This window comes from Heterodontus francisci, chromosome 14, assembly GCF_036365525.1.
Source record: "Heterodontus francisci isolate sHetFra1 chromosome 14, sHetFra1.hap1, whole genome shotgun sequence".
Lineage (NCBI taxonomy): Eukaryota > Metazoa > Chordata > Chondrichthyes > Heterodontiformes > Heterodontidae > Heterodontus > Heterodontus francisci.
In genome coordinates this window covers 47,418,633-47,442,664 of record NC_090384.1, presented here as the reverse complement: position 1 = coordinate 47,442,664, position 24,032 = coordinate 47,418,633, and the positions used below count along the sequence as shown (strand labels likewise).

At 42.2% G+C, this 24,032-nt stretch overlaps 1 protein-coding gene and 1 long non-coding RNA gene across 6 annotated transcripts in view; one reads left to right on the top strand and one right to left on the bottom strand.

The window, feature by feature from the left end:
* myrf (myelin regulatory factor) overlaps positions 1-24,032 on the bottom strand; it is a 368,359-nt gene that overhangs the window by 19,459 nt on the left and 324,868 nt on the right. For all 5 annotated transcript variants that reach the window (XM_068046165.1, XM_068046166.1, XM_068046167.1 and 2 more), the window contains 5 exons: positions 22,151-22,336; positions 21,759-22,040; positions 20,319-20,406; positions 11,175-11,249; positions 5,623-5,725 (listed from right to left, as the gene is read on the bottom strand). In XM_068046165.1, coding sequence (XP_067902266.1) covers positions 5,623-5,725; positions 11,175-11,249; positions 20,319-20,406; positions 21,759-22,040; positions 22,151-22,336 — 734 coding nt within the window. The remainder of the gene's footprint in view (positions 1-5,622; positions 5,726-11,174; positions 11,250-20,318; positions 20,407-21,758; positions 22,041-22,150; positions 22,337-24,032) is intronic.
* LOC137377023 (uncharacterized) overlaps positions 1-24,032 on the top strand; it is a 50,505-nt gene that overhangs the window by 12,948 nt on the left and 13,525 nt on the right. The gene's annotated exons all lie outside the window — the stretch shown is intronic.

Sequence of the window (24,032 nt, the reverse complement as noted above, 5' to 3'; positions counted from 1 at the left end):
TTCTCAATAGTATTTTCTACCTGGCATCTGTCATAAGCACAGCTTTTCTTCTTAATCTTAACCTCTACCTCTTTTGTCATCCAGGGAGCTCTGGATTTGTTTGCTCTACTTTTCCCCTTTGAGGGAACATACCTCGACTGTGCCCAAACTATCTCTTCTTTGAAGGTAGCCCATTGTTCATCTACTGGTTTTCCTGCCAGCTTTTGACTCCAATTTTTTCGCCCCAGCACCATTCTTACCCCACTGAAGTTGGCCTTCCCCCAGTTAATTATTCTTGCCCTGGATTGCTCTTTGTCCTTTTCCATAGTCAGCCTAAACCTTATGATACAATGATCACTATCCCCTAAATGCTCTCCTACTGACACTTTATCCACTTGGCCCACCTCATTCCCAAGAACCAAGTCCAGCAGTGCTTCCTTTATCGTTGGACTAGCAACATACTGTTGTAGAAAATTTTCCTGAACACACACTCAGAGCTCTTGTCCTTCACTGCCCTTTACACTACTATTATCCCAGTCTATATTTGGATAATTAAAGTCCCCCATTAAAAGTGGCGCAGTGGTTAGCACCGCAGCCTCACAGCTCCAGCGACCTGGGTTCAATTCTGGGTTCTGACTGTGTGGAGTTTGCAAGTTCTCCCTGTGTCTGCGTGGGTTTCCTCCGGGTGCTCCGGTTTCCTCCCACATGCCAAAGACTTGCAGGTTGATAGGTAAATTGGCCATTAGTAATTGCCCCTAGTATAGGTAGGTGGTAGGGAAATGTGGGGATGTGGTAGGAATATGGAGTTAGTGTAGGATTTGTATAAATGGGTGGTTGATGGTCGGCACAGACTCGGTGGGCCTAAGGGCCTGTTTCAGTGCTGTATCTCTAAACTAAACTAAAACTACACTATAATTTTTACACCTCTGTAATTTTCTTGCAAATTCGTTCCTCCACATCCTTCCCACTAGCTGGTGGCCTATAGACAACACCAAGCAATGTAACCGCACCTTTTTTGTTCCTTAGCTCTAGCCAAATTAATTCTGTTCTCGACCCCTCTGGGACATCCTTTTACTCCAGCACTGCAATGCTCTCCTTAATTAATACTGCCATCCCTCCCCCTTTTTTCCCTTTCCTATCTTTCCTGAACACCTTGTCTCCAGGAATATTTAACACCCAGTCCTGCCCTTCTTGGAGCCAGGTCTCTGTTATAGTCACAACATCATATTTCCACATGGCAATCTGCGCCTGTACCTCACCAGTCTTATTAACCACTCTCTCCATGCATTCATATACATGCACATTAACCCTGATTTAGACTTTATTACTTTCTCCCTTACTCTGACCCCACCTAATAACTTACTATTCCCTACTCTCATGCTGTCTTTCTCCCCCAGTATTCTGTGCACCTTGGTATTCCTCTCTAATACTTGCTCCTGGTTCCCACAGCCCTCACTAGATACCAGTTTTGCTTCCCTCCACTCTGAGCTCCCTCTCAGGTTCCCATCCCCCTGAAGCACTAGCAAATCTCCCTGCAAGGATATTCGTCTCAGTCCTGTTAAGATGCAACCCGTCCATCTTGTACAGGTCCCACCTGCCCCAGAACTGGTCCCAATGTCTTAGAAATCTGATGCCCTTCCTCCTACACTAGTTCTCCAGCCACATGTTCAATCGATCAATTCTCCTATTCCTTTGCTCACTTGCACGTGGGACTGGCAGTAATCCTGAGATTATTGTTTTTGAGGTCCTGCTTTTTAATCTTTTTCCTAGCTCCCTAAAATCTGCTTTCAGGACCTCAACCCCTTCTTACCTATGTCATTGGCATAAATGTGGACCACGACCTCTGGCTGTTCACCCGCCCCCCAGAAGAATGACCTGCCTCTCCATGATATCCTTGACCCTGGCACCAGGGAGGCAACACACCATCCTGGAGTCACCTATAGTGCTGCAGAAACGCCTGTCTGTTCCCCTGACTAATGAAACCCCTATCACTACTGCTCTTCCACTCCTCTTCCTCCCCTCCTGTGCAGCTGAGCCACCTGTGGTGCCACAAACTTGGCTCTGACTGCACTCCTCTGACGAACCATCTTCCTCACCAGTATCCAAAATGGAAAACCGATTAGCGAGTGAGATCATATCAGTGGACTCTTGCACTACCTGCCTGGTTCGTTTAGACTGCATGGACGTCACCCATTCCCTCTCTATGGTGTGACCACCTCCCTAGACGTGCTATCCACGTAGTCCTCCGCTTCGCGGAGTGACTCCATTTGCCGCTCGAGTTCCGAAATCCAGAGTTCAATCTTCTGCAGCCGGTGACACTTCCTGCAGATGTGTTTGTCTAGGACACACGGTGCGTCCATGACTTCCCACATGCCACAGGCTGTACATTCCACTAGGCCGAGCTGCCCTGCTGTACCTTAACTTTACAGACTATTTATTATAAGTAGAATAGCTTACCAGGTACTCACCAAACAGCTCCTTCCACTGCACCGAAGCAAGAACTAAATACTGGAGGGCTAAAAAAGTAGAAAAAAGGAAAAATGGAGCACCTCCGCCCCCTTCACTGAACTCGCCACTCACATACTCGAATCTCCACATTCAGCTTTTAATCTGCACTCCGTGAGTCTAATAGCCCTTACCAATGATGATAAATCTTTGCCAATAGTAATAAACCTTACTATCAGTAAACCTTCCAAATACTGACAAACCCTAATAATACTTAATACAGTTTATCTATTAAGTTGTCCTAATTTGAACTAATATTTGAACTGTTGGTCTCTCTCTCTGTATTATAAATTATAAAATCTGCTTTAGTTTTTAAGTTTATATACTAATAAATCGAAGAGGCTTATTCTACATTTGATTTACATTAAATTAAATTAGAAGCTTACCTGTATACTCACCCCAGTGGCTCTCAGTTTCCCTGCTCTCACTGTTAACGTGACATCAGTGTGACGTCACAGATTCGATTTTTTTTCCCCTGCTCCTCTCTTGCTATGTCTGTCTCCAGCCTCCAACTCTGTCCCTTTTGGTGGACTTTTTAAACCTCCGCTCCTGCTGTGCTCCTCGCTCGGTCTGTCTATCTGTCTTCGGCCTCCGACCCTATCCCTTTAGGCGTGCTTTTTAAACCTCCGCTCCCGCTGTGCTGCTCTCGGTCTGTCTGACTCCGGCCTCTGACTCTTTCCCTTTTTGGCGCGCTTTTTAAACTTCCGCTCCCGCTGTGCTCCTCTCTTGGTCTGTCTGACTCTGGTCTCTTGGATTCTTGGGTGGGGATGCCTGATAGTGATGGTACAGCTTGGAGAGGTGGAGCTCAGCTGTAGGGTGAGAAACCTCAAGAAGATGGAGCCAGGTTCCTAAAAATATTCCTAGTAACTACAGGCCAGTCAGTTTAACATCAGAGGTGGGTAAGATTTTAGAAACAATAATCAAGGAAAAAAAAAACATGCACTTGGAGAGATTTGATTTAATTAAGGAAGCCAGCATGGATTTGTAAAAGGCAATGTTTGACCAGTATGATTGAATGTTTTGATAAAGTAACAGAGAAGGTTGTTGAAGGGAATTCAGTGGATGTTGTCTATATGGATTTTACAAAAGCATTTGACAAAGTACCACATAAAAGGCTGATTAACAAAATTGAGGCTCATGGAATAGGAGGATCAGTGTCCGATTGGTAAAAAAATTGGCTTAAGGACAGAAAACAAAGAGTCATGGTAAATGAAAACAAGAAATGCTGGAAATACTCAGCAAGTCTGGCAGTATCTGTGGGGAGAGAAGAATTATTTCAGATTTTCAGCATCTGCAGTATTTTACTTTTATTTGAGTCTTGGTAAATGGTTGTTTTTCAGACTGAAGGATGGTAGACAATGGTGTTCCCCAAGGTTCAATGCTAGGACTGCTTTGTTGAGATATATATAAATGACTTGAATATTGGAATACAGAGTAAAATTTCAAAATTTGCTGATGCCAAATTGGGAGGAGTGGCAAACCGTGAGGATGATATCAATTGACTGCAACAGGGTATAGATAGGCTAGCAGAATGGGCAGACAAGTGACAGATGGAATTTATTACCGAGAAGTGTGAGGTGATGCATTTTGGTAGAAGGGATAGGGAAAAGCAATATATACTTTATAGCACAGATCTAAAGAATGTGCAGGGACAGATGGACCTGAGGGTTCATGTGCATAGATCTTTGAAGGTGGCAGGACATAGTGAGAGAGTAGTTAGCAAAGCATATGGAATCATGGGATTCATAAATAGAGATATTGAGTACAAAGCTGGGAAGTTATGCTGAACCTTTTTAAAGCTCTGGTTAGGCCCCAACTAGAGTATTGCATCCAGTTTTGGTCACCACACTTTAGAAAGGAGTGAAGACCCTTGTGAGGGTGCAGAGGAGATTTACCAGAATTGTTCCAGGGATGAGGGATTTTAGCTGCAAGGTGAGGTTGGAGGAGCTGGGGGTTGTTCTCCTTGGAACAAAAGAAGTTGAGGGAACATTTGATAAAGATGTACAAGATTATGACAGTCCTATTCAAGAAAGGAGGGAGAGTTAAAGCAGGGAACTACAGGCCAGCTAGCCTGGCATCAGTTGTAAGGAAAGTGCTGGAATTAACTATGCACTTAGAAAATCATAGTATATCAGACAAAGTCAACATGGTTTTATGAAATGGAATACCTCAAGGATATGGGCCTATAGGCCACTTAAAATAAATGCTAGTCACACCAATTTAATAAGGAGTCTCCATTTCTGGAAAAGTTTACTCACTCAGCTCTTGTAAAGGCCAAGCATACAATAATGTTTTGAAGTGACAGGGAAAGTGTCAAAAATGAAGTTTAAAAATGTACACTGCAGCTTTCAGTCTCTACCTGATGTTTCATTGATGTTTCTGTTTGACAAATTTATTAGAGCTTTTTAAGGATGTAACTAATAGGATAGATAAAGGGGAACTAGTAGATGTAGTATACCTGAATTTCCAAAAGGCATTCGATAAGTTGCCACACAAAAGGCTAATATGCAAGATAAGGGTTTGCGGAGTTGAAGGCAATATATTAGCACGGATAGAGGATTGGTTAACGAACAGGAATCAGAGTAGGGATAAATGGGGCACTTTCAAGTTGGCAGGCTGTAATTAGTGGAGTGCTACAAGGATTGGTGCTGGGCCTCAGCTATTTACAATCTACATTAATGACTTAGAGGACGATTCAGTAAGTAATGTTTCTAGCTTGCTGATAATACAAAGCTGGGTGGGAATACAAGCTGTGAGGAGAACACAGAGGCTGCAAAGAAACATAGACAAATTAAGTGAATGGGTAACAAGGTTTATTGTGAAATCTTTGAGGAGATGGGTCTTAATCAGAATTCTGACTGAGATTCCTCCTGGAAATGAATCTCTATTACAATCCACAGTGAGGTCTCAAGGAAACGGAGCTATGAAAGGATCCTGGGTGGAATACCTCAAGGATATGGGCCCAAAGGCCATTTAAATTGGTGTGACTAGCATTTATTTTAATAAGGAGTCTCCATTTCTGGAAATGTTTACTCACTCAGCTCTTGTAATGGCCAAGCATACAATAATGTTTTGAAGTGACAGGGAAAGTGTCAAAAATGAAGTTTAAAAATGTACACTGCAGCTTTCAGTCTCTACCTGGGTCATTGATGTTTCTGTCTTCAAGCCCGTATTTGAAATACTCCCACATAAATTGCCGTAGTTGACACTGCACAGGTAAACAACCAGAGGCAACGGGGTCCTATCAAAACAAAGGAAAAGCGTTAAGGATAACAGCAAGAAATGAGATATTGAGTGTGTTTTACTTTTGGGACCTAGTCTTAAATCTAATCCAGACTGCAGGAAGTTTCTCTCTGTTGGCTGTCAGGCTCTTATGTGAAACGAGTCTGAGGCAGTCTCAATCCAGTTCTTACTGAACATGTGTACACAGCATAAAACACTCACATAATATGACACAAACTGTCAATCTCATTCAGAAATGGAGTAAGGTCAGCTGATGTGTGATATAGAAATATTGATCATTCTGCGAGGAGAGTGATATTAGGTTAAATTTAAAGCACATTGTTAGCTGTTGAGGCTAGGTCAACTCAAAATGTCAAAACTGATTTGACAGACTTTTGTTAGGCAAGGGCATTAAGGCTTACCAAGGTGGATAAATGAAGTTAAGATAAAGTTCAGCCATGATCTAACTGAATGGCCTACTCCTATTCCTATGTTACTGTTGAGTGCAGAGAAATTTACTCTGTGCCTAAATATGTGTTCATCATGTTTTTTTTAAAATTCAGAAACCCAGGTGAAGGGTTAAAATTCACACTGCAGGGCACCTCCAGATACAAAGAGTTGAAGAGAAAGTAAATCAGGAAGCAGTAAATCAGTAACACCAATCTTGGGTTTTAAATGACTGCAGATTGTAGTAGGAAGTAGAGACTGAGGGTGGTGAGTTGTTCCACAATGTTGAGGTCATAGGAAAGAATGAGTTTTAGTAGAAGATGGTGCAGTACATCTAGATTTCAACACAGTGATCGAGGAGGAAGCCTGTAAAGGGTGGTGCATTTGTAGTTTATGAGGGACATAATAGAACATTCAGAGGACCACTCACCATAGTAGTATTCATAAAATAGAAAGAGATGGACAATGGGTCCAAAGAGTAAGAAAAATGTTCAGCACTAACATCTCTGAATTTGGGCACAAATACACCTCATCTCCCTACTCCTTCCTCCAAATAATGACTAACAGGAGCAGCTACAGGGCCTCCATTCCCACTGTCTGGATGTCTACATTTAAATAATTTCATTATGAACAGCCCTTGTGATAATTCTATTCTGACTCTAAGATATCAAATTGGTTAAATGTAATACAATGGGCCCGAGTTGAGGACTTGGAAGATCACAGTGGAATTTATTTTTTCAAAAGTGCCCAATTATCTCTGCCAATAGCTAGTGGGTAAATGTACCAGAAATCATACAAGCCAGAAGGTTCAATTTGTGGCCTGTGCTGAGTTTACTGATGTCCTTTTGTAGGTTGATCTTGCTTTGCGTTGGGGCCCAGTATTCTTCTTAAACCTTGTTCACTGTAGGAGACTTTTCTCTCTCGGGGTTCTTGTGTCTTCAGTGGCTTTCAGTTCCGTGAGAAAGAGATGGGAGCAGATAGGAGGAGAGGAGGTCTTTTCAACCTAGGAGCAGAGTTTTCTGCCAGTTCAGACACTGTCTCTACAATTTAAAACTCCCTAAGTTGGCCAACAGGGTGGTCAAGTGACCGACTGGTTTGACCAGGTCTGTTCTGTGTATCGTATGGGAGCAGTGGATAGCTCCTTTGTTCCAACACTGTCTGCTAATATGCAAAAATGTCTTTCCGGCCAGGGGCCTGCCAATTCCTTGTAACAGGCCTTCTCTTCTTCCCAGCAACAATTTGAAATGTCCATGTGGTGAAATTAATGTGCCTCATTCTTGACAGGTGGGGGCTGCATGACAATAACATTTTTAATATTGCCAAATGTCCCAGGGCACTTCACAGGAGCATCATCAGACAAAATTTGCCACCAAGCCACATAAGGAGATAATAGGACAGGTGACCATTGCCTTTGGTCCCTGCCATAAGCTCCATTCCCTACCCACTGACTCCATCCCTCTCCCTGGAAACTGTTTGAGACTGAACCAAACTGTTTGTAACCTTGAGCTGCCTATGAGTTTCCTGACCACATACCTGCGCCATCACTAATTCCACCTCCGACTCAGCCCCACCTCAGGTCATCTGCTGCTGAAACCCTCATGCATGCCTTTGTTACCTGTAGACTTGACTATTCCAATGCACACCTGGTTGTCCTCCCAGCTTCCATCCTCCATAAACTTAAATTCATCCAAAACTCTGCTGCCTGTGGCCTAACTCACACCAAGTCCCGTTCATCCATCACCTACGCTGACCTACACTGGCTACCAGTTGAATAACACCTTGATTTTAACATTTGCATCCTTGTTTGCAAATCCCCCCCATGGCTTGGCCCATCCCTATCTCTGTAATTTCCACTAGCCCCACAACCCTCCAAGATATCTGCACTCTAATTCTGGTCTCTTGAGCATCCACAGTTTTAATCTTTCCACCATTGGTAGCCATGCCTTCAGCTGTCTAGTCCCTAAGATCTGGAATTCCCTCCCTAAACCCCCCTGCCTCTCTAACTGTCTTTCATCCTTTAAGGCACTCCTTAAAACCTATCTCATTGACCAAGTTTTGATCATTGGTCCTAATATCTCCTTATGTGGCTCGGTGTCAACATTTGTTTGATAATGCTCCTGTGAACTGCCTTGGGACATTTTACTATATTAAAGGTGTAATATAAATGAAAGTTGTTGGTGTTTTCATTATTGCTGTTGACCAAAAGCTTGATCAAAGTGGTAGATTTTAAGACATGTCTTAAAGGAGGAGAGGTTTAGGGAGCAAATTCCAGAGCTTGAGTCCAGATAGCTGAAGGCATGATGATCAATGGAAGGGTGAAGTAAATTGGGCACGCGCAAGCAAGAATTGGAGGATTGCAGAGTTCGCTGAGGGTTGTTGTGCTGGAGTGGAGAAGGTTACAGAGATAGGGAGGGGCAAGACCACAAGGCTGAGAATTTTAAAAACCAGTTGTTGCTGGACCAGGTGCCAATATAGATCAACGAGTACAGAGGTGATGGGTGAATGAACTTGGTGCGAGTTAGGATTTGGGCAGTAGCGTACTGGATAACCTCAAGTTTACAGAACGTGGAAGACGGGAGGCCGTCCAGGTGAACATTGCAATAGTCAATAAAACATAGTAAAAGAGCCTTCCAACACTCATTCTTTGCTCCCAGTTGAGAGTTGTCAGCATCTGTGGAACTGTATCCTATAAAAGTCAGTCACTTTGGGATCGCAAGAAAGAAAAATGGTTGGGTGGAGGAGGGGATGCCAAAGTTCAGTTTATTGTCGCCATTTCTTGAATTAGAGAAATATGCCAAGTCAGATCCATTTTCTCAGTTTTATTGTCAGCATGTGACATGTAAAGCTATCCGGAACAACTGGTTAATTTTTTTATGCCACATGAAAGGTGAGACTTTGACTTTCAGTATTCAGAGGACTAATTTAATCTTGTACTATTACATTCACATGCTCACTTCAGGCAATTATTTACATACCTCCGGTCACCCTATTGTGTGAAAAGCAATGTGGATACCATATCAGAATGGGCTTGATGAGCTCTTACTGAGAGATGTGTTTGGAATCTTTTCTTGTAGAAAAAATATACTAAATATTCTATAGCTGTAGAAGATGGAAACATAGCATAGGAAGGAAGGAAAATAGATAGTAGTTATTCAGCAATATGCTCCCATTATGGGGGAGCAATACTTGTCCTTCACAGAGGGGACACCCACAAGATCTTAAGATAATACAGAGGAGGAAGGCATTCCAGTCCACCTTGATTCATCCATCCAGAAGGATCTTAAACATCACATTGTTGTGACCAATTGTGTTTTTAAATGATTCTGGTTTTTTTTGCCTCCACTGCTGTATCTGGAACTCTATTCAACATATTGATTAATGTTGTGTGAGAGAATTTCCTGATATCTGTCATAAAAGTACCCATCTCTAGTTTGAATTTGTGGCTCTAGTTCTTCTCCTGCAGTTTAATTTAAATACCCTTCGTCATATACACCAATTATTTGATCAGCTCTCTATTGCCTCCTTTAAAGGATGAAAAGTCCAAGTCTCACTCTTTTCTTATAACTCAGCCCCCTGACCCAGTGGTTCGTGGTTCTTCGCTGGACCCCCTCCAGTGCTCAAATGTTTCCCTTGTTTCTTGGCGACCAGAGTTGGCAAAGTATTCAAAATATGACTAAAGAACTATCAGGTTTGGTCATTACCTCCTCTCATTTCTATTCTACTATTTTGGTTTTATAGTTGAACATCCTATTAGATTTGTTGATTGCTGATCTGCATTGGTTGTACATGTATAGTGCTGAGTATAGTATAGTACTAAAAGTACAACATCTATTTCAAATTCATCCTTAATTTAAAAAGATTATTCATGGAGCATGTCATTTTTTTCCCCTATATGTATCAGTTTACATTTGTTTCCATTAAATTACATTTGTCATTGTTCTGCCCACTTCTCTTGTCCAACATATTCCAACATTTCTGAGCTGCCCCATCAAATTTGGTATCTTCTGCAAATTTAACCGCTTTACATTGAGTTTCTGAGTCCAGGTGATTTATGTAAATTAGAATCAGTAGCGATCCATGCCGTAAGACCTGAAGTACACATTGGGTGCTTCCCCCTACTCTGACATAATTCCTCTTACGCGTACATATCATTTCCGACCTATCAAACTGTTTATCAAATCTTATGGTTTGTCCTGAATCTCCACATTTCTAATTTAATTAAATCTTTCATGTGGAACTTTGTCAAAATCCTTTTTGAAGTCAGGATACAGCACATCATTGGGCTTACCATCGTACACTTAGGTTTTACTTCTTCAAAATAGTGGAGGAGGTTGGTCAGGGAGGATTTTCTCCTTGTGAATTGATGCTGACTGCTGTGAACTAGGTTATTGTACAGATAATCCTTAAATTGGCTCTTGATAATTGATTCCATCCTTTACATGGAATGGAAGTAAGTCTATTGGGGTTCTAGTTGCCTATGCCTGTTTTGTCACCTTTTTTTAAAATTGGCACCCCATTGGTCCATTTCTAATCTTCTGATTCCTCCCCAGTGTTCAATGATTCCCTCGTAATGGTCGTCAGTGGTTCACAAATCTCTGCCCTAGTCTTTTCAGTACTCTGCGATAAATACCATTGATAAATACCAGGTATATACTGAGTTAGCTCATTTCAGCCAGGGAAGCAGCAAAGCGCTTCATTTGAACTCAGAACCCCTGGCCTGGGAAGGGAAAAATAATCGTCTCCTGATGGTTAACCAGCAATCCCTGCTTGAAAGTCAACGTGTATGAATTTTGGGGAGGGACAGGATTAGGCGTGGCTGTGACATTCAGTTAAATATCCTAAGAATTCATACTGTTTGAGCTCATGTGAAGAATGGCCACTTTGTTGCAGTACTGGAGTCTGGCGAGGACCAAATTATTTACCCCTGAAAGGCTAAAGATTCTTGTTCAAATTTACAATGAGTTCAAGAGACATATCAACAACACAAAGCTTTACTTTCGAGAAGGAACGATGCCACTTACTTCATTTGAAGAGTGATGGTGACATCTATGGGTGTGGTCTTGCTGACTGGAATTGAGTAAGTGTAATTCCCTGAGCTACAGAGGAGAGCAGAAAACAGTTAATGGGCAATCAGACAACGGCAGCTGCAGACTCTGCAATTCCTTTCTTACAAACAGATTTTTGGCAGTTTTGCGACTTTTTTGGGCATCAGTGCAATAGTCATTCCAGTATGATACCCAAATACAGGATTAATAATACTGTCATTGTCATTGGAACCAAATGCAATGCTCTGGAAACAGCTGCATTTCTGCCTTGTCCCTGTACCCAAAATGCGGAGGAAATTTCAAGCCTTTTAAAACATTTGGGACAATGATTTTTGATTCATTTCCTCAATTCATGCACCATTTTGAGTTTAAATTAATTTTCTCAATCATTACCCGTGACAGATATCCGCTCCAGTAGAGGGGTAATAAAATTGACAGGAGCGTCTTAGTTTCTCTGAGTTATTCTTTGAAAATATGTTGCCAATTAAGTTCTGGAACAAAACAGCTTTCTCCTGGTTTCTGCTACTGAGTGAACGTTTAAAAACAAATAACTACTTAAAATTATGCCAAAGCACAACAGAGATCATGAAATTAAGTAGAGAACAAAATCAGGCCTAGAACTACTGCATCAAATTATCTATTGTAACTTAAATATTATTGTTTTGTACCAATTCATTCATCCACTATTGTATATCAATAGTAAAACAAATGCAACATACTGAATCCACTGTGTCTATAACAGCATTAATCCAGTACACCTCACCTGGTAAAAGTATATATAGGAACATCAATAAATATAACACACCCTCTCGGTGTATATATAGTGTTATGAAAGACTTCCATTTTTTTATTTTCTTTGAGGACTCGTGTTTGAAGATTGTGGAGATGGATTCATTTGGGACTGAAGTGGTTCCATAGATGCTGGAATTACCTTTTTTTAAAAAAAGGTCACTGGAAGAACTTGAGCTTTCTGTTTAAAAACAACCCTTACTGGATGTCACATGTCTTAAGCTAAATAAACAGGAGCCTTGGTGACTAGGGGGAGTTGTTTACAGAGAAGTGACATGCCAAGATTTATGGTGGTCAAGAGTTGGTTTCGTTTTGGATTGTCTGAGTCAGTTGGTGGAGAGAGGAGACACCAGTTCATCCTTTCTCCACCTCTGAGAAACCCTGAGAATCCAGCATGTGATAGCTGAAACCCCTGATGCCACATTTCTCCTGGAAAGCCTGCCAGATTAATACTCAACGTTGCCTGAAGAGAACTACTCCAAAATGATCCCAGTGACAGCCCCGTCTATGCATATTTAGGATGCCAGAAAAGGGATAACTGATATCATTCCATATCTAATCCTTTTCCTTCAAGAATTAACAAGTATTTGGCCAAAGTATTTTTTAGTCTTTTTTTGTAAAGAGACCTCTGCAGAGAGAATTTTTTTTTCTTTAACCAGCGTGTGTGTACATGTGTGTTGGGCTAATTTAAAAGGGGAACTTTCATATTTCAATCTGTATGTTAATGCTTTGCATCTTTACTGAATAGGTCTTGTTTTATAATAAATTTAATAGTTTTGTTTATTAAAGAAACCTGGTTGGTGGATTTTATTCTGAAATAAAAATAGAGTACATAATTGGCCGTATCAGTAACTGGGTAAACATTTAAATATATGTTGTGATCCATGGAGAAGTGAAACCAGAGGAAGATAGTGCACACTTCCCACCTCGGTCATAACATATAATTGGGGACTTTGTGCGGGATAACCCAAAGCCGATGACGAGCACTTGTAAGTGCAGTAATAATAATCGAAAAGGGGAAAAGAAAAAAACCAGGTTTCTCGTGCATTAGAATAAAGTTTACACTACCGGAATGGCTTTGTCAGTTGTTACAAACTTTCTGGAGAGGAAGGATTGATCCCTGAGTGATTCGCAAATCTTAACCAAGGCTAGGCTAAAAGCATTGGCAGAAAAGTTGGGGTTCCAGTTAAAACCAGGAGCTAAGGAAGCAGACATAATTGAAGTAATAGCATAGCATTTGGAATTGGAAGAAGGAAATGGCAATCCAGATGGTAGTTCAGTTGAATTAGCTAGAATTCAGTTGCAGATGAAGCAGCATGAACAGGAAAAAGAAATGAAAAAAAAACTTGAACTTGAAAGAGAAAAAGAAAGGGAAAGGGAAGAAAGAGACAAAGGAAAAAAAGAGCATTTCAAAAGGAAAGAGGAGAGAGGAAAGGAGCAAGAAAGGGAATTTGAATTTTAAAAAAAGCTGGAACTAAAACAAAAGGGTGGCCTTGACTCCAGTGAAACTTTTGAGAAGGAAGAATCTGACTTTAACCTAGGACTCAGTAGAGAGTTGTTTAAATTTGTGCAAGCCCTCCTGAAGTTTGAGGAAAGGGACATACAGGCATTTTTCATTTCTTTTGAAAAGCTAGCTCAACAGATGAGGTGGCTGAAAGAAAACTGGACACTGCTCATGCAAAGCAGGTTGACTGGTAAAGCTCATGGAGTTTATGCTATGCTTTCTCACAAGGCTTCTGTAGATTATGATACAGCAAAAAAGGCTATTGCTGCTTATGAGTTAGTCCCTGAAGTTTAAATACAGAAATTTCAGAACCTCTAGAAACAGCCTGGGTAGACTTATATAGAATTTGAGGGGTAAAGCAAATTAATTTTGATCGTTGAATGTGGGTACTAAAGGTAGAGGCCATTATGAGACCCTTAAGGAAATACCCGTGGAGGATAGAAGGTGGGAGGATGAAAGGAAGGCAAGTAGCCGGGGGCAAGAAAGGATAGCTGAGAATGCCCTAGGATCTCCTCCTCAGGGCAGAAAGGAAGATGCTGAAGGTGGATGTGAGGTCCAAAAGCCTAAGTATTTCCATTGCCACAAGATGCAGAATGCTGGAAGTTGCAGGGTAAACCCTGGGATTTATTGGGGTACACAAGGCCAATGCAGAGAAAGGGGCCCTGACTGACAGTATGACCGATCAGGCTGTAGCTCTGACTGCAGCTTTACGGCTAAGTACAAAAACCACTGAGCGCGGGGGACGTGAACAGGATACCTGAGAGTTATAGGGAATTCTTGTCAAAAAGAAAAATAACTTCTTATCCCTCAAATGAGGCAGGTAAACCTATAGTTATACTTAGGGATACAGGAGCCACGCAAGCTCTTTTGCTGGGGAAAGGCATAAATTTTCCACCAGAGAATGCTTTAGTGAATGGTATCGGTGGGGAGTATATACCCATACCTTTGTATCAGGTGCACCTGGAGTGTGACCTAATGTCTGGAACTGTAACCATAGGAGTTGTCCATAGTTTGCCAGTAGACAGAGTCAGCCTACTCCTGGGGAATGATTTGGCCGGAGCGAAGGTAGTAGCTTCTCCAATAATCATGGAAAGAACAAGTGAAGTCAAAGAGACAGAGCAGTTGCAGGAAAAGGTTCCAGGAATTTTTCCTTCAGGCGTAGTGACCCGAGCAATATTTATTTATTTAGAGATACAGCACTGAAACAGGCCCTTCGAGTCTGTGCCAACCAACAACCACCCATTTATACTAATCCTACATTAATCCCATATTCCCTACCACATCCCCACCTTCCCTCAATTCTCCTACCACCTACCTACACTAGGGGCAATTTACAATGGTCAATTGATCAATCAACCTGCAAGTCTTTGGCTGTGGGAGGAAACCAGAGCACCCAGCAGAAACCCACAGTCACAGGGAGAACTTGCAAACTCCACACAGGCAGTACCGAGAACTGAACCCGGGTCGCTGGAGCTGTGAGGCTGCGGTGCTAACCGCTGCGCCACTGTTGAACAAGTTCTGTTAGAGGTCAAATTGGCACCACAGACAGAAAACTGAATATCTGAAGCTTTCTTTGGGGGTTTGGATAATTCGAAAGAAGTGTTCAATTAGTCTTCTCTGATCAATGTTCAGCAAGCCAATCCAGAATTAAGTAAAGTGACACAATTGGCTCTAACTGAAGCTGAAGCAAAGGGAGGTCCGGAAGGTAATATATTAAAAATGGGATTCTGATGAGGAAGTGGAGACCTCCTCACAGACCTATGGACAAAGAATAGACGGTTGTTCACCAGATAGTGGTACTATCCAAGTATTGCCAGGAAATATTAAAGATAGCTCATGAAATCCCTATGGGTGGGACATGTGGGGATCAGGATGACCCAATCACGTATAGGTCAACATTTTTACTGGCCAGGTCTTCACCAGGACGTGGTGCAGTTTTGTAAAACATGCCATACGTGCCAGATTGTGGGAAAACTGCAACTTGCCATTAAACTGGCACCTCTATCGAAAACAAAAGCAGGACATCAATATATACTCACTGTTACAGATATGGATACTCAGTTCCCACGGGCCATTCCCTTGAGAACAATTTCTGCTAAGGTAATGGTAGAAAAGTTAACCCAGTTTTTCACTCGATATGGATTACTGATTGAGATTCAGTCAGATCAAAGTTCCAATTTTATGTCCAAAATTTTCCAGTAACTTGGGTATAACAGTTAAAGTCCTCAGCATACCACCCACAGCAAGGGCTTTAGAGCAGTACCGTCAGACCCTCAAAATGATGTTCAGGGTATACTGTCATGCATATCCCCATGATTGGGACAAAGGGTTCGAATTTCTTTTGTTTGCCACTCTGGATTCACCTAATGAGTCTGCCGGTTTTAGTCCTTTTGAAATAGTTTAAGGACATGGGGTAAGAGGTCCTCTAAAACTAATTAAAGAAAGTTTTTAGAACAGAGGGACTAATCTTCTCTGTTAGATTATGTATCCGTGTTCTGGAGCGGCTTATGAGAGCCTGCAAAGTAACTCGGGAACACCTTAAAGCTTCCCAAACAACCATGAAGAAATGGGCAGACAAGCATGCCAAGACCCAAACATTTGAACCAGGGGATGAGGCGTTAGCATTACTGCCTTTACAGGGTGAATTGCTGAAAGCAAGCTTCAGTGGACCATATAGAGCAGCAAAAAGGATTGGTAAAGTAAATTATTTGATTGAAACCCCAGATCACCACAAAAGAATCGGCTGTGTCACATCAATGTTGAAATAATATCATCACTGGGAGGTGGATAAGCAAGAATAAGTATGTCAGGTAATAGGGACAGTGAAAGATGAAAGGGATAGTGGGGATGAGGCAGGAGGCCTAGACAATTCTCAAATTGAACCTCCTACTGTCCGATTGGCTAACACTGAGTTGTTAGAGAGATTAGACACAATGCTTTCGTATTTAGATGCAGAACAACAAGATGATCTAACAAGGTTATTCACAGCATTTAAAAAGGTCTGAAGGGATAAACCAGGATGTACAACCTTAAACCATACATGATGTGGATATAGCAGAATATAATATAGCATTCTTATCGTTTATGTCCAGAGAAACAGGCCCAGGTGAAAGCTGAAATCCAATACATATTCGAAAACCACCTAACTGAACCCAGTCAAAGCAGCTGGAATTCTCCAGTGGTGTTATGCCTAAGTCTGATGGTTCAACTAGATTTTGCACAGACTGCAGAAAGGTTAATGCAGTAACAAAGGCAGACTCCTACCCAATTCCTCGCTTGGAAGGCTGTATTGACAGTGGCAGTGCCACATTTCTTACAAAAATAGATTTGTTAAAGGAATACTGGCAGGTTCCTTAACACCCTGAGCTAAAGAAATATTGGCCTTTGTCACACCAGACGGTCTTTTCCAATGCCGAGTGATGACATTCGGGCTAAAAGATGCCCCACCAACTTTTCAGAGACTAATTAACCAAGTGGTAGCCAGTGTTCCTAACTGTGGTTTACCTTGATGATGCGCTGGTATACAGTGACACTCAGAAGGACCACTTGGAACAACTAGAAGCTCTATTTAGAAAATTACAATCAGCTGATTTCATGATAAACCTTGTCAAAAGTGAATTTGCAAAAGTGAGGGTAACCTACCTCTGGCATGTAGTAGGGCAAGGACAAGTACAGCAAAAGTACAAGCATTAATGGAGTTCACTGCCCCTAAGACTAAACGAGAAATCATGAGTTTTTTGGGGAAGTGTGGCTTCTACTGCAAGTTTGTACCAAATTTTAGCACTATAGCTGCCCCACTGATGGATTTGCTACAAAAAAAGAAAGCCAAGATAGTGTGGTCAGAAGAATTCCAAGCATCTTTTGAGAGGGTGAAAGCCATTTTGATCAATGAACCAGTGTTGGCTGCCCAAAATTTCACTAAGCCCTTCAAGGTAGCAATTGATGCTAGTGACCTGGGGGTCGGTGCAGTCCTGTTACAAGATGAATGGGGCATAGAAAGGCCGGTGGGATACTTTTCCAAAAAGCTAAATCAACACCAAAAGAGATATGCAAAAATGGAAAAGGAAACCCTGGGCTTACGACTAGCTCTTAAGCATTTTGAAATATACGTCTCCCATGACTACCGAAAGACACTGGCATATACTGATCATAACCCCCTAGCCTTTGTGGAAAATTCAAAAACCAGAATGCTGGACTATTTCTATGCAGTTTACTACTGCAGCCCTATCACTTCAAAATTATCCACATTGTGGGGAAAAACAATGTAATTGCTGATGCTTTGTCTAGAATTTAACTTTGCTTTGAGTTATCTGAGTACCAAGATGGTGCAGGGCATAACTGTATTAGTCACAGATCCAAAGTGAATGAGAATGAGTGTGTAAATGTGTTTTAATGTTTTTTTCCATATTCTATTTTCCCCCCACATTTTGTACTGAAACTCATTTAAAAATGACTTTTCATTCATCCAAGGATGGAGGTGTTATGAAAGTACTTCCGTTTTTAAATTTTCTTTGAGGACTTGTGTTTGAAGATTGTGGAGATGGATTCATTTGGGACTGAAGAGATTCCATAGATGCTGGACTTTTTTCTTTTTCAAAAAAAGGGTCACTGGAAGAACTTAAGCTTTCTGTTTAAAAACAACCCTTCCTGGATGTCACATGTCTTAAGCTAAATAAACAACAGGCACCTTGGTGACTAGGGGGAGTTGTTTACAGAGAAGTTACATGTCAAGATTTATGGTGGTCAAGATTTGGTTTCGTTTTGGATTGTTTTGAGTCAGTTGGAGGTTAGCTGGCTAAGAGAGAAGACACCAGTTCACCAATTCTTCACCTCTCTGAGAAACCCTAAGAATCCAGTGTGTGATAGCTGAAACCCCTGATGTCGCATTTCTCCTGGAACGCCTGCCAGACTAAATCTTGACGTTGCCTGAAGAGAACTGCTCCAAAATGATCCCAGTGACAGTTATCTACGTGTATTTGGGACTCCAGAAAAGGGACAACTGATATCATTCCATATCTTATACTTTTCCTTCAAGAATTAACAAGTATTTGGCCAAAGTTTTTTTTTTTTTTTGTCTTTTTTTGTAAAGAGATCTCTTCAGAGAAACCTTCTTTATTTTTTCTTTAACCAGTGTATGTGTATCTGTGTTGGGCTAATTTAAAAGGGGAACTTTCATATTTCAATCTGTATGTTAACGCTTTGCATCTTTACTGAATAAATCTTGTTTTATAATAAATTAATAATTTTGCTGTTCATTAAAGAAACCCGATTAGGTGGATTTTATTCTGAAATAAAAATAAAGTATATAATTTGCTGCATCGGTAACTGGGTAAATATTTAAATATATGTTGTGACCCGTGGAGAAGTGAACTAGAGGAAGACAGTGCACTCTGCCTGACTCAGTCGTAACAATACAAACACTATTCTACACTGATCCAATCTGCCACCCCCAGTTCAGGTATATTTAGTGAACCTGATTTAATGCACCACACCCAGTTTGTGCATACAGGTACCCTGAGCCAGTGCACCCAGTCACTGTACATACAGGGACCTGGCCCAATAAAAGCTGACCTATAAAATATTTAATCTGGTAGCCTGACTGAGAACTCATTCTCCACCTGCACATATAAAGGACACCAATTCAGTATCCCACACTACTCCCTCTGTGAGTAGATATAGGGGCCTTCATCGAGTTTACTGCAGACAGTAATTATGTATATATAGGGGATCTCGATTTGGTATATCATCGCTATTTGCTTCCCCTGTTCTTTCCCCAATGTATACAGGAACCCCAATCCCATATAGCTAAACTGCGAAGTCTATTATAAAAACAAGAAATGTTGGAAATACTCAGCAGGTCTGGCATCATCTGTGGAGAGAGAAGCAGAGTTAACGTTTCAGGTCAGTGACCCTTCATCAGAACTGACAAATATTAGAAATGTAACAGGTTTTAAGCAAGTAAGGTGGGGGTGGGGCAAGAGATAACAAAAGAGAAGGTGTTGATAGGGCAAGGTCACAGAGAAGGTCATGGAACAAAAGCAAATGGTATGTTAATGGTGTGGTGAAGGACAAAGCATTAGTACTGAGAGGGTGTTACTTGACAATAAAATGAACAGCCCTGGCCCCAAGCACAAACATGAAAAAAAGTGGGTAAGGACAGTAGAAACAAACTAAACAAACTGAAATAAAATAAACAAATAAAAAAAGAAAAAATAATTAAAAATAAAAAGTGGGGGGGGGGGGGGGGGAGGGGGGTTGCTGTCATGGTGACGCCCTACGTCATTTTTGACAATCCGTGACTTTTCTGACGCTCTGTCATTTTGATAATACGAAACTTATTTCTTCCTATCTTGACTCTATCTTTTCTCCCCGGTCCAGTCTCTTCCCACTTACATCCGTGACTCTTCTGATGCCCTTCGTCATTTTGACAATTGATGGGCCCCCCTTTTTATTTTTAGTTATTTTTTCTTTGTTTATTTTATTTTAGTTTGCTTAGTTTGTTTCTACTGTGCCTAAAGGTCATGGTACAAAGGCAAACTTTACTTGCTTAAAACCTTTTACACTTCTAATATTTGTCAGTTCTGATGAAGGGTCACTGATCTGAAATGTTAACTCTGCTTCTCTGTCCACAGATCCTGCCAGACCTGCTGAGTATTTCCAGCATTTCTTGTTTTTATTTCAGATTTCCAGCATCTGCAGTATTTTGCTTTTATTATCCGTTCAGTCTATTCTCCTGACTGAGAACTCAGTCCTCCTCACTGTTATTGTCCTGCTTTAATACTGATATTTGACAGCATTTTAGTCACCACGCTGCTGATATTTCTTACCTGCAGGATCCTTGCTTCAGACAGTACTGCTCCGAGATGATCAGCCCATTCTCAATGATCTGGGCAGAAATCAAAGTCGTGTTCTTCCCTTTTGAGAGGAGAAATGGAATAATTACAATTTGCCCACAAAAAAACATGCATATGTGTGCAGTGTGCAATATGTGGTGTCTGCATGCAGTGGTGCAAATGTAATGTGTACATATTTGGTGTGATAATGTGTGCTGTATAGACACTTTGTACAGCGAGCTCGCCACTGGTGTCAGACCCACCGGCCGTCCACGTCTCCGCTTTAAAGACGTCTGCAAACGCGACATGAAATCCTGTGACATTGATCACAAGTCGTGGGAGTCAGTTGCCAGTGTTCGCCAGAGCTGGCGGGCAGCCATAAAGATGGGGCTAAAGTGTGGCGAGTCGAAGAGACTTAGTAGTTGGCAGGAAAAAAGACAGAGGCGCAAGGGGAGAGCCAACTGTGCAACAGCCCCGACAAACAAATTTCTCTGCAGCACCTGTGGAAGAGCCTGTCACTCTAGAATTGGCCTTTATAGCCACTCCAGGCGCTGCTTCACAAACCACTGACCACCTCCAGGCACGTATCCATTGTCTCGAGATAAGGAGGCCCAAAAGAATAGTTTATGTTGAGTGTGTTGTGTATAAAGGAGCTGTTTTCAGTGTGATTGTGTTTAAGTGTGGAGCTATGTATATTTGCACAGTTAAACTAAGAATAAAAGTATGATTAATCAAAGATAAATCTTCCTCTAACTTACTTCAGATCTCTGCAAGCCTTCCCCCACAACTATCTACAGCCATATTGATAAGAAAGCACAGAACTAGAAAAGGCAGTTTGGCAAATCAGGCCTGTTTCCTCCACAGACATGCACAATCTACCCTATCCCAGATTCTACCCACCCTCTTAATCTCCTGATCCCCAAAGATAATCAAATAAATCTCAGTCACCCTCACTAGGCCACACAAAGCCCCCAATAGCACAGGGAGCTTAAACATATTTTGCGTGTGTGGGGAATGAAACACTTTCCCATTTCAGGCAGCCGGTGTCAGTATCAAATTCTCCCCAGATCAGGTACAGCACAGTTGATGCAGAGTAAAGCTCCTTCTACTCTGTCCCAACAATGCACCTCAGTCTTACCCTCACCCGACTACACCAATATGACATTTTCCCATTTCCCACGACAACTATCCTATGACTTGTCTCAGTGTGATTGCAGTTTGGTGCCAATTAGTCCCAGTGAGCAGCAGTTTTGTACTGCGTGCCCATGGGGAACCAATTTACTCTAAACAAACCCACTTGCTATAAATAACAAACTGCACTCATCTGACCAGTCAGTTGTTCTGCGATATATACGTTCTCCTCTAATGCACACCATTTGTCAAGTATATCAGAAATAGCCGGAAATACACTGCATCAAAATGGATGCAACTCACAATCTGGGTTACTGTTGGTTGGGTCCATTTGTTCGGTGCTTCTTTGTCTCCTTGCGTGCAAACTGGGCAGTTTGTTCTGCGTACTTGCATAGCGAGGAGGAAATTTTGATTTGCCGTGGATGTTGGTGATCTGCGGCGGTGGAGGACTGTAACTGTTTGAGCCAGATCCAGAGGCGCTAACCCCATCTTTGGGCGATGTCTGCCTGCCATCGTAGCCATTCTTATTCTCATTTACCGAAGATTTGGCTTTGATATTGCTGGTGAAGGATATGCCAGTTTGATCTGGAATTGTCATGAATATTAAAGAGAACACCAGTATTTTTTTTTACTGTGCATCACACAAAAGAAGATGAAGTGCATATTCCTGAAGAGGGAAAGACATCTGCACTTACCGGCAGTGGAATGGTTAGTGCTAGTTGAAGAAGGGGTCAATGGGATGGTAGTCACTGGCAGGATGCTACTGGTGGGTGGATTTGTAGAGTTAAGGGGGCAGCAAAGTACTTCACATGAAGAGGTGTAGCAGATACTAAGTGGCTGGGGCAAGTGGGACATAGGAGAAGCAGGTGAAGGCATACCAACTGCAAATAGAAAGAAAATATTTACAACATAAAAAGTGATGCAAGTTTAGCAATGATTAAGACTCTATTTATATAATTCCAAATCTTAGAAATGTGAAATAAAACATTACAATATACTAACATGCTTCAGAGAGACAAAAATACAAGTACTTCTCCACACTATGCAACCCAAGTAAAAGGAAATGATTCACACTCGCCTATTATTGTATAGCTTGTGTGAGTTCAGTGTCAGCTCCTGTATCTGTACAGTAAGCCTCAGGTGAAAGGTAATGATTCAATATGTCTATTAGCACAACCCATGTTATGACTCTGGAGCAGGTGCTACTGCCATTTTTAAAGGCCTGCCAGCCCTGCATTCACTCCTGTCCTGGATATGGTGCAGCCTACAACTTTGGCCTACTGGGTCCTTTGTCGCACCCCACCGAGGAGAGCAAAGACACAGGGTGGTCCCATGGTTCAGTGATGCCTCCTTGCTGATTCTCCTCCCGGCTGCAAGGGAACAGCAGAAGGTTCTCTTCCCCAGCAATGGCAAGAAGAGGTCCTCCCACCTCACCAAGCAAGCCTGGGTGGAGATCACAGATGAGGTTAGCAGCCATGGGGTCATCCAGTGCAACTGGGTCCAGTGCAGGAAAAGGGTCAATTACTCACTGTGTTCTGCCAAGATGAGAGCTCCATACCAGTCATAGAGTCATAGAGTTATAGAGAGATACAGCACCGAAACAGGCCCTTTGGCCCAACGAGTCCATGCCGACCATCACCCACCCATTTTATACTAATCCTATATTAATGCCATTTCCCCCTCACATCCCCACCTTCCCTCAATTCTCATAGTCGTCTTCTAGATGACTGCATGTGACTATGCTGGAGGGTGCACAGCATGGGGAGGGTGGCAATGCGGCGGCGTTGGCTGATTGGCTAGAGTTCTGTCTCTTCCTGATAGATGCATTGATGTCTCTCGGCCACAGGTCACCTTCCTTCATAGCTCACCCCCTCTTAACTCCAATTACAGCGAGTGTCGGCAGGAGAGACATGAGATTCCCCAGTAAGGATTGAGTGGCTGAAAAGAGCTGAACTATCATGTTGATCTCTGTGCCATTCTCCACCATCTCCATCCTTCCTTTTGCAGGACAAGAGGTCCCATAATAGGAGAGAGATGTTACGGACAGGTGGAGAGCTCCCAGATATACGTCCATCTACCTCTGCTGAGGAAGAGGCCTTGGAGCTGGCAGGCCTCCAGGGCAGCCGCTCAATAGCTAAGGGGGAGATTGGAGTTCCTGCGCAAGAGAATGAGAATTGTGTCCCTTTGGCATGCGCAATGTCGGAGACCCACATAACACTTGGTAGACATCAGGAGAACAGCACAGCCTAACCAACATATGTTTGTGTTCTCCCATACTGGTAGCCATTCACAGGGGTCCACAGCCACTGGGGGACAGGCATCCATCTCTGAGGAGGAGAATGACTCAGGCTATGCATTGTCCCATGACTCTCTTGCAATCTCCAGCAGAACAGATACTTTCACTTCAGTGGGTACCTGCTCAGCTTTAGAATCAGTCACAAGCTGGTCAGAGCACCACATACGTGCGTGAGAAGCTGGTGGCGGCTGAGATAGCCGAGGCCTCCAACGGTTGAAGGACTGTGGGTGGCCGGACCCATGCTGAGTCCCAGGATGATGATCAGCCTTTGGTGTCAACAG